Below are 12,085 nucleotides of genomic sequence, written 5' to 3'. Positions count from 1 at the left end.
TATTCTTTAACAACTATGTAACATTTTTCATTTAATAGACAAACTACTATTACTACCAAATAATCTCCTTCATTACTCTGTGTATCAGGCGATTCTTGTCCATCTTCATCTTCAGGTTCCAAGCTTTTATAAAACTTGTAATATTTAGACATAACACTCCCATTTTTACATAGTTTTAAAAGGTCTTTTAATTTATTTTTGTTTATTTTAGGCTTCGACAGATATAACCTTGATACTTCAAAATCAGGTACTCTTCTGCACTGTCTTTTTTCAATTCTTAGTGAGTCAAATTCGTTGTCATTTAATCTATATTTAAAATAAATAGTTTTGGGGCAACTTTTACGATACTGAATCCATTTAACTTTTATCCACCAGATTTTTTCCTGTTCTGTTTGGGACTTGTTTGTAATTAACTGGTTGCTATATTTCTTATAATCTAAAAAGTCAGAATAATCCATTTCAATTACCTTGTGGTAAGGTTTACTGGTTTTTGCACGGCGAGCGATCGTATACCACCCTTCTGGTATGTATCCATCAACTTGCTTTCCACGGGACTCTATTACACTTAGTGAGGAAATGATGTGTGTTGTATGAAAATTTCGATCTTTCACAATCTACTAGCCTGACCAATCTCGCATGAAATTAATTCTAAATTTTTTGAAAGCATAACATTTTTTACCACTGAGGTGCAGATTTACTAAATACACAAATATTAGTCGGATACCAGGTATCAATCCAAACAAATATAAAATAAAAATAAATATTAAGCATAAATATAATAATAATTAAGCAGAAAGCTTCAATTGAGTCGAAATTCATTTCGCTTATTCCCCGTTAGAGGGCGTTCTATCCATACTGCGATATAAATTATTTTAATTTATATCGACAATCTACGGTCGGAATGGTAAAAATCTGTCTTCCTTAGAGCCTCCTTGACAACAGGTAGACCTAGAAATAGTGCTATCGGGGGATGGAGGAAGACAGATTTTAATCAAAACGAAACCGTAGATTTTCTTATAAATATTTTACGTACCACCTTCGAGATTATCTCGGTTTTCTTTATTTTTGGTCCAAACTATTTAAAGCTAAATTAACCATATTTTTCCCACGCGGAAACATTTTTCAAGAACTTACACTTACAAAGTGGAAAAATGAAAGCAAATATCAAGTCATGCATAGCAAGGGCAAACGACTGATAAAAAAATAAATTTTCTTATTAAATTCTTATTTAATTTGCTTATTAAGGGTAATTTATGTAAACTATAGTAATGGTGGTAATAGTATAAATTTATGGAACGAATATAAGATGAAGAGAAATGTAGTTGTAAATTTGCTAAAGCAAAAAAAAGTTAAATATTATGAAAGTATGATTGATAACAATAAAAATGATTCAAAGGAAATGTGGAAATGCTTAAAGAAATTAATAAAAAATAAAGACCAATATATAAATTATAAACAAATTAACTTTGGAATGGATGAAAGTAGAGTGAATGCAAAGAATGAAAGGGAGGCTGCATGTTTGTTTAATACTTATTTTACAAAGAGTATTGAGGAGATAGTATCTAGCTTTACCAACTCTCGTGAATGGTCTGATAATAGTTTACCTGAAGTTAAATGCTACATGAGTGAATTTCAGCCCTTAACAATATGTGAACTAAAACAAATAATATTTTCTTTAAAAACCTGCAAAAATTTAGATAATGTACTCAATTCACAATTTTTAAAGAAAACTTTTGAGACAACTGGCTATGCTGTTCTTAATTTTGTTAATTCTTCATTAAAGAATGGAAGCTTTCCTAAAAACTTAAAAATTAGCTCTATTACACCGGTCCCAAAAACCCAAGTGAAATCAGAAGTATCTGCATATCGACCAATCAATACACTGCCTTGTATAGAGAAGTTACTTGAAAAAGCCGTTTACAACCAAATAATTGAATACTTTAATAAAAATAATCTTTTTCTCGGCAATCAGTCTGGGTTTCGAAAGGGTCACTCATGTGAAACAGCAATACAACTTACCATCTCGAAGTGGAAACTACTTATTGATAACAATAAATTTGTAGTAGCTGTATTCTTAGACTTTAGAAGAGCTTTTGAAACTATAGACATAGATTTGTTAATCAAAAAATTGAGGTACTACGGTTTTAAACAAAGTGTTATAAAATGGTTTAACGAATATCTCACAAAAAGAACTCATTATGTGCAGTTAGGCCAAAGTAAATCAACAGAACTACCTAATTGTTTTGGTGTACCACAAGGTAGTGTACTTGGAGCATTATTATTTATTATTTTCATCAATGATGTAAATTATGTTGAGGGTCTGGAATTTATTAGTCTTTTTGCAGATGACACATTAATTGTATGCAGTGGTGATGATATTGTGGAGGTTGTTAGAAGGATGCAGTGTTTGTTAAAAAGAATTGAGGTATTTTTGGATGCTAACAAGTTAAAACTTAATGCGAGTAAAACAAAGTCAATGATAGTCTCTAGCCGATATAAATTAAATAATATAAGTATGGAAAATTTGAAACTAAAAGTTAATAATGAATGCATCAAATGGGTCAATGAAATTAAATATCTTGGATTTATACTGGATAGCACACTCTCTCTGAAACCTCATTTTCAATATATTTGCAAGAAAATATCTAAAAAATTATTTTTCTTTAATAGAATTAGCAAAGATCTATCATTATTTTCAAGGATCACTGTATTTAGAAGTATAATTCAGCCCCATTTTGACTACTGTTCAAGTGCTTTATATTTAGGTGATAAAGGATCAATTCAATCATTGCAAATTTTGTATAACAGAGGTATGAGAACAATTCTTCGATGCAATCGCTACACGCCAATTGAGATGATGTACTCTACTTTAGGTTGGTTTTCAGTTCAACAAAGGCTTTACTACCTTACTATGGTTTTCATTTTTAAATTAAAAAAAGGAATGCTGCCTGCATATTTTAATGAATATGTTACATTGAGGGGTCAAGTTCATTCATATACCATGAGAAATATTGAAGATTTTGATATTCAAAAAACTAATAAACATAGCACAATGACATCCCTGTTTTACAAATGTATGAATGAATTTAACCATCTTCCCCCCAGTGTTAAGAATGCACTGACAGTTCAAATTTTTAAAAAATTACTAAAGACATATATTTTACCTAGATAAAAAAATAATTTTTAATAAATCTGTATGTGTTGTATAATATTGCATGTATTGTATATTGTATTTAATTAAGCAAATTCATATTTAAATATTGTTAGTAGGATTTCTATTTCAATAAAGAATTTCATTTCATTTCAAGATATCATTAGTGAAAAAACTGTTTAAATCTAACCAATGTGTGGACCGGTTGCATTATATTGAGTGGTCAACATAGATATGCCACTCAGATTGTTGTTGACTTCGAATTCTTTTAAGATAGAGATAAATAAATTATGGAAGTCAATGGACACAAGCGGCTTATTGTCGTTGACTGTTTTAAAGTTTGTGTGCTAGATCTATTGGCGGTTGGCGAATTATAAAATAGTAAAGAAGAAGACATTGATGGCTCAAATCGATTTGATCACGGCATTTTTTGAAGGTTTTAAATACATCCTATACACTTAACTCAATTTCGATAAAGTGGCTTGGCTCCCTTGACCTCCACGGCGACGAAATAATGGTGTAAAGTTTGATGCCATAATAGGCACAAATGTCTAAACCCTGGGATGAAGAAGATGACTATTGTTCTAACCTGCTACATTGTTAAGAGTGCACAAATGGCAATCATGTTTGATTTATTTAGATTATCTAATTCTTGTTGGAAGGTCATTCAACGAGCAATCCTGCATGGGCTCTGGTGCACACTTAACAGATTATATACCCGTCTATTAGCTTACTTAGAAATAATTTAGGGGAAAATGTATGCATATTATCAAATACTAAGTAAGGTACTTAGATAGTTATTATTACTTTGAACATGTGTATACATGAGATGAAACTATTAGAGGTGGGAAATTTAGCGATAGAAACTATAAATTTACATTATATTGATTGTTTCCCACCTTTTAGACATATCAAAGGAGTATGCCAACTAAAACTGTCACTGTCACAGTGGTAGTTGCTAAACTCGTCTGATATGTTTAAAGGTGGGAAACAATCAATGTAATGTAAATTTATAGGTTCTATCGCTAAATTTCCCAGTTCTACTAGTTTCATCTCTTTTTATCTCACAGCTTGATATGTTTTACGTTATTTTGCTGGTTATTAGCACACTCATATCTGCATAATTGAATAAAATCTAAGCATATTTTCAAGAAAGCAAACGAAATGTTAATTTTTATCTTTCTTGTGTTTATAATTTAGGTACAACAATGAACTAGAGCTACCCCATTTACCTGAAATGGTGTTTCCGAATAATAAGTTAAATCTTAGCCATAAGTCAGGATTTTCAGTAGAATTCAATGCCTTGGATGCTTTAAAGACTGTCAGTAATGGAAAACAGTCAATAAAAGTTGCTCATTCTGATGTATGGAAAGATTCAAGGTAAACAATTAATGTTTATGTATTTATTTATTAACAGGATAACACCAATAACAGTAAAATACAATAAAGAAAAAGTTAGGTTTCATAAATCCAGACAGAAATACTTAGTAAACTTTTGAATGTACAACTAAACATAGAACCTACAATCATAAGAGGCATTTATGTAAACTACAAACATACAATTATCCAATACATATGAAGGGTCACTGCGAAAAACGATCATAGTCATTTTAACAGTTTCTGTAAAATCACGATTTTAAGGTTTAAATTCACATTGTTTGAGGCGGTAGCGCATATCTATTTCCCTTATTTTCTCACAAACCTTAATCTTTTCTTGACGTAGCTATTTATAGTTCGAAACTAACTGACAACCTCTACAAAATGATCGTTTTTCGTAGTGACCCTTCATATGTCACAATTAGATAAATCCATTACATATTAAATATTTCACTTTGTAAAATCCCTCTTAAGATTAGAAAGTCTGGGTTAGCATACCTACCTAGAAAGCCTGAAGGGATCATTTTTTAGTTTCATTGTTTAACACGTTCGCTGCCTATCAAAAACATTTGGAACACCATACAGTTTGCAGTTTTTCAAATTTGCCACATATTGCCTTGTCACAGCCGTGGCACTGATTGGAAGTATGATTTCCTTTACAAAATATTTTCAAGTGACATTTTTTTCGTTTTTGGATAGAAACAGTGCTGGTTGTTGGTAGAACTGGTGTTGCTCGGTGAAGTACCACATTTCGGGAGGCAAGGTATAGAACCCATAATTCTTCACACAGCCGAAGATTAAACTTACGAAGACTGAGTAAACGTTCATCTACTTCTTAATAAATAATCCATGTATTTATTGCTCCTAAGACAATAGTATAATAAATCATGCGCATAGACCATTGTCTGGTAACAACTTTCGTAGTATAAAGACGAGCCATTTAGTCCTCTACACTCTACACCAACCCCATATATGGTTTGTTTATAAAAATATACTGTTTCAGGAAGTTTTTTCCACAGACAGCAACATCCACTGATTGATGTAACGAGCACATGATCACATTTTTATCACTTTTTCGTTGGTATTCAGTAAGTGTTATTTTTTGTCACTCTGGAATATAAGGGTAATATATACAATTCTCTATTTTCACACTTTACGCTTAGAAAATCTTCCTTTCTGTTGCGATTCAAAGTACCCACAAGATTTGTTAATTTCTTTTGCAATGTCTTGGCCAATTTCAACGAAGTGAAGTAGTGATCTATCGCAACATTTTTGCATTTTCCTAATTGATTTTCCATTATCTGCAAAACAACATGTTCGCACCAACAATTGTATCTTTATTGCGTGGCATAGATGATCAGTACCAGTATAAGGGTAACCATTTATATTAAATAAACAACAAACATACATAAATATAATCCCATCTGACAGGAATTTGGAAGAAAGGCTCATCGAATTTCTGAGAAAACGATAATAACTTACAAGAACTTCCACAAGTACCCACAAGATTTGTTAATTTCTTTTGCAATGTCTTGGCCAATTTCAACGAAGTGAAGTAGTGATCTATCGCAACATTTTTGCATTTTCCCAATTGATTTTCCATTATCTGCAAAACAACATGTTCGCACCAACAATTGTATCTTTATTGCGTGGCATAGATGATCAGTACCAGTATAAGGGTAACCATTTATAATAAATAAACAACAAACATACATAAATATAATCCCATCTGACAGGAATTTGGAAGAAAGGCTCATCGAATTTCTGAGAAAACGATAATAACTTACAAGAACTTCCACAAGTACCCACAAGATTTGTTAATTTCTTTTGCAATGTCTTGGCCAATTTCAACGAAGTGAAGTAGTGATCTATCGCAACATTTTTGCATTTTCCCAATTGATTTTCCATTATCTGCAAAACAACATGTTCGCACCAACAATTGTATCTTTATTGCGTGGCATAGATGATCAGTACCAGTATAATAAATAAACAACAAACATACATAAATATAATCCCATCTGACAGGAATTTGGAAGAAAGGCCCATCGAATTTCTGAGAAAACGATAATAACTTACAAGAACTTCCATAGGCGTAACCAGGATGATCCTAAGGGGGGTTACAACTACCTGAAAGGGGGGTTACAACTACTGGAAGGTCTCTGAGGGCTATGGTGTTAAGCGTATAAAGCTCAAAGTACATCCCAATGGGGGGTTATAACCCCCAAAACCCCCCCTGGTTACGCCTATGAAAACTTCAAATCGCAATAGGAGCCAAATTGGCCCATCCGACTTTCTAGTGTTAAGTTGACTCAAACTGATGTTAAATAAGTCCATATCTGTAGTATTCAACAATCTCATATATATCTGTGTAAGACACTATTACTACCATATGATGTTCGATGAAGGGGGATATTAAAAGTAGCTATATGGTGCAAACCTAAATAAGGTACATTAAATCTGATTTCATGCAGAAGGTAAAGGCAATCAATAAGACTATTTATAATTTTAAAAATAAAAGCAGAACCTGACATATCCCGCCTAATACTAAGTGGTGGTAATCCTAGTAGTTTTTCCATACTAGAATAATCATGATTTACAATGTAAGTTCTAAATACACAGTGTCTCAAAAACCTATGTTGAATAGCCTCTAATGTGTCAATATGACATTGATAGTAGGGTGACCAAACGACACAACAGTATTCCAAGATGGATCTTACAAGGCAACAATAAACTAATCTAGTTGCTTTAGTGGAAAAATACTTACAATTTCTTATGACAAACCCAAGTAATTTAGAAGCCGTTATGGAGATTAAGTTGATATGCTCCACCATGGAAAGTCTTTCATCCAAAGTAACTCCTAAGTCTTTAATGGAAGAGACATACTTAAGAGGTTGCCTATCTATGAAATAAATTGTACATATTCTCTTCACCTTTCGGGTAAAACTGATATAACAACACTTATTAACATTTAAATGAAGACCATTCCTACTACTCCAATTGGATAGACGATCAAGATCAGCTTGCAGAGACAATTGACCTCTAAAGTGATCAATAACGATCTAGAACTTTAAGTCGTCAGCAAACATTAAGCACTGACTACTCAAAAAACAGCTCATAACATAATTAACGAATATGTTGAAAAAAAAATGTGTGTCCTCCCTGAGGACTACTTGAGGTGACCATTATTGACTCTGAAGTATTACCAGCAACCTTAACTACTTGACTACGACCTGACAAACTACATTAGTAGCTGTAGATTTTTTACACAAAAACCATTCTGAGACTCTGATATAAGTCCCCTGCACATCCAAGATAACTGTTTAGCTATCAAACTGTCAAACAATTTAGGTATTGCCGACTGAATGCGTATACTTCGATAATTTTCTATGTTTTCTTTCTGACCACATTTTAATATAGGTACAACAAATCTCTCCTTCCAAGCATCAGGAAATAAAGCTGACTGTAATGATCTATTAAATAAAGTTTGTAGCGGCATGCTAACAGTGCAGACGCACTTTTTCAAAAGATAATTGGGAATACCATCAGGTCCAGAGGTAATCTTATTTGGAAGCGAACTTATACAATCAAAAATATCAATGAGGGTGATTTCAGGGACATTATAATTTGAGCCAACATTGTTATTGACAGGAATATTGGGAATCTGGAGGTTATTAACCCCAGGGGTATAGACAGATTGAAAGAAGTTCTTGAACAAATTAGCAATTTCCTGCCCATTAGAAGCCGACTTTTTTCTTCTTAAAGTGCCTATCCGTTCCAGATGTTGGCGATCATCATGGCTATGTTGACTTTGTTTACCGCAGCGCGGAACAGTTCAGTGGTAGTGGTGTTATACCACTTTCGTAAATTTTGAAGCCAGGAAATGCGTCTTCTTCCCGGTCCTCTTTTACCATTTACCTTCCCTTGGAGAATCAGTTGGAGAAGGCCGTAACGTTCTTGATTTCTCATTACATGTCCTAGATATTCTAATTTTTTTGTTTTGATGGTTATGAGAATTTCACACTCTTTCCCCATTCTACGCAGGACTTCCACATTAGTAATTTCGGTCAACCCAGGATATATGTAAGATGCGCCTATAACACCACATTTCGAAAGAAAGAAGCAGACTGATCCCTGCAGAACATAGCACCTGGTAAACTGTGACAAGAACGTTTATCATTAGCATATTTCCAAAATGATTATGTGTTTTGGAGACAGTAAATTGTAGATAAAGGGGCCATTCAATCTCGTAGATCTTTTCACACTGCGACTTGAAAAATCCTTTGTGATTATACAGTGTGTCGCATTTAAGATATCCTCCTATATATCCTATATATCTAAGCATCACAAGACACCCCTATATTTCGGCTATCACATTAAATACAGATTTTAAATTTTGCAATCATACAGGCTAATGGTTCACATTTTTTAAGATAGTCAACTGAAATTTAAATTTTAAACGCGGCCTACTGAGAATCTACACACTGGGTGAATTTTCGATATTTTATTTCGCGTTAGAGATATCTGAAAAAGTTATTTGGAAAAGTTGTTCCAAATATTATTATAACCACACATACCAAATTTTATGACAAAATTCACATCTGCAAACCTTAAAATATAAACACAACGGTCAGAAGACCACACACACGATATAGGTCACTTCACAATGTACAGGGCTTTTGAAAGCCATGTGTTGGGGTTTGACGATCATAATATTACAGTCATCCTCCAGGGGCGTAGCGTAAGCAGCTAGTTTGTTACAATCTGTATTTATTTCGATAGCCGAAATATAGGGGTGTCTTCATCTTAAAAATGTGACACACTATATCTAATTTTGTGGTTTTCAGATATAATTTAGCATCAGTTATGAGGACTTTTTTCCAAGGAGTTGCCTTAACAGCAAGTTAAATCTGTTTCTCGCTGCACTCTCGATCACTTGAACTTTTTCTATCATAGCTAGAATTCATTGCAGTTTTACTGACCACTCGTCTTCATTTTTGAAGATGTTTCATGTAACGCCTTCCAGTTGTATCGATTCTGGATGATTGGGGCTGCTTTGTGTGTTTATCTCTAGTCCATTCTCGTCTAGTGAAGACTATTGAAACTTGGTTGTCTCCTTATATTTTAGTTGATGTTCTAAGCTTCTACTCTGTTATATTTTAAATCTGTAATTTTTTTCCTTTTGAATGTTTTGTTCATTGTTATTATTACTGTAATTTAAACTATTGTAAATAAACATGTTTAAGCATATTCCGTTTATAATTGTTTTTGTAGGAATTGTGTAAAGTCCATTTGCTCACGTTAAAATATTGCAAAACCTCTGGGTTTTAATGAAGCATGGATTGACATGAAATTTGGCATACAGATAGCTAACATATTAAAGAAAAAAAGTGATATAAAAAGTGATAAAATGAAAAATGAACATATTCACTCGCAAATAACGCGGAAAGTATTGACTTAGTGAAAAAAATCCATAGAACAAAAGTTGCTTAGAATTAGTCAGTTTATCCATTTCCATTATCCATTTTAGTCAGTGTATCTATTATTTTGAACATATATTTTTTCACTCCCGATAAGGGGTGGTACTTACCCACAGGGAAAAAGCATCAATCGGCACACTTTTTTTCTTTGACATGTTAGCTTTGTGTATTGTGCCAAATTTTATGTCATCCAAGCGGTTTATATCGGAGCAAAAACCGTGAGTAAATGGACTAGTAGCCCAAGTGGTTAAGACCAATAAAGATCTATCTATTGATCTATAAATTGTTCAATTGATGTATCGTCTAGTCGAATCCCGATTATGGCTGTATTCTTTATGGTTCTACTTGCAAAACAAATCTTCTAACACTAGACAGAATACAATATATAAAAATCTGTCTAGGAGCTATGATGTCCTCACCAAGCCATGCAGTTCTATCAGAAGCTCAAGAACCACCTTTATACATACGTAGACAAATATTAGCCAACAAACGTCTAATAAAATATAGAACGTTTAATACAACTGTGGTTCACAAAATAGGTCTACTTTTGACAGAAAATTTAACAAATTCTTACTGGAGGATAAAAAATTCATCTCCTCTTACAGAATCTTTCATCGATACGACTCCTTACCAACCTTATATTTTGCAGCTACCAAAATTTCCTTTTTACGAACATGACTTGGAAGTTCTGATAGATAAACCAACCATTATAATGCCATCTTATTCAGACTTGCCAACTTTAACAAATCTGATATTTAAATCCATACTATGTAAGCAAATTAGAGAAAAATTTAACAATAATTTATACAGATGCTTCAAAAACGGATGAAAGTACTGGTTTCGTATTTTTTGTTTCAAACAACAATTATGCAGATAAATATCGAATTCCTGTTGTTCTATTTTCAGATATTTCTATCCGAGGCTGCTGCCATACAGAAAGCACTAACTTGGTGTGTTTTTAATTATTGCGAGAACGTTGTAATAGTTTCGGACTTTCAGGCAGTACTACAAGCTATTTGTAGCCATCCATTAGATAATTTCCAAAACTCTCATTATTGTTGATATAAAAAAAACATTACATAATCTAAAATCCACAAAAAAAAACAGTGACTTTACTGTGGGTTAAAGGACATAATAATATTATCGGACTATTATAGTCCATGTGGTGAGACCGCTACCGTCTGAAAAACATTTCTAATTCGGTTTCTCTGCGGATTCATATTCAAAAATGTCCCCTTCAAACAAGTCTGAAGGGTGCCGGACGGAATTTTTGGGCAGAAATTGTTTAAAAATTTTTTTTAAACAAATACATAAGATCAACTTTTATTGCTCCAAAAAATATATTTTTAGGTTTTTTGGGTCATTCTAAACAAGAAAGGTATCTTGTGATTTTTCTCAAAAATTGACAGTTTTCGAGTTATAGGCGATTTAAAATCTAAAAAATGCGAAAATACTTATTTTCGAGGCTTAAAACTCATATTTAAATTAGTATTTTTAAGGGTGCCAATAACTTGGATTAAAGTTTAAACATTCCTTTTCAAGATTCCGAAAAGTGATCGGGTCTAACTTCAATTTAGACCGTAGTTTTTTAATTGTTAATTATGCGTGTCCATCCGGATTTTTTGCCGGTGCGCCGCGCAATATTTTCAAAAATCTCATATTTTCTTCTGAAAAATATTTATTCTAGAGTCTTCGGGACATTCTTAATAAAATAAGTTTCTTGATATTTTTCTCAAAAGTTAATAGTTTTAAAGTTATAAGCGATTTAAAATCCGAAAAATTACAAAAAAACACATTTTCGAATTTTAAATTGCTTATATCTTTAAAACTAGTAACTTTTGAGAAAAATGTCAAGAAACTTATTTTATTTAGAATGTCCCAAAGAATCTAGAAAACATATTTTTCGGGGGAAAATAGGAGATTTTTGAAAATAGTGCGCGCCGCACCGGCAAAAAATCCGGATGGACACGCATAATTAACAATTAAAAACTACGGTCTAAATTGAAGTTAGACCCGATCACTTTTCGGAATCTTGAAAAGGAATGTTTAAACTTTAATCCAAGTTATTGGCACCCTTAAA

The 12,085-nt window shown here is 32.7% G+C and overlaps 1 protein-coding gene across 1 annotated transcript in view; it reads left to right on the top strand.

Moving 5' to 3' along the window:
• The window catches only part of LOC114342274 (TIP41-like protein), a 42,354-nt gene that overhangs the window by 2,783 nt on the left and 27,486 nt on the right, over positions 1-12,085 (top strand). The window contains exon 2 of the mRNA XM_028293067.2: positions 4,352-4,531. Within this exon, the coding sequence (XP_028148868.1) occupies positions 4,352-4,531 (180 nt within the window). The remainder of the gene's footprint in view (positions 1-4,351; positions 4,532-12,085) is intronic.

This window comes from Diabrotica virgifera, chromosome 6 (genome assembly GCF_917563875.1).
Source record: "Diabrotica virgifera virgifera chromosome 6, PGI_DIABVI_V3a".
Classification (NCBI taxonomy): Eukaryota; Metazoa; Arthropoda; class Insecta; order Coleoptera; family Chrysomelidae; genus Diabrotica; species Diabrotica virgifera.
Note: the sequence above shows the minus strand (reverse complement) of the source record. Positions and strands in the feature narration are given on the sequence as shown.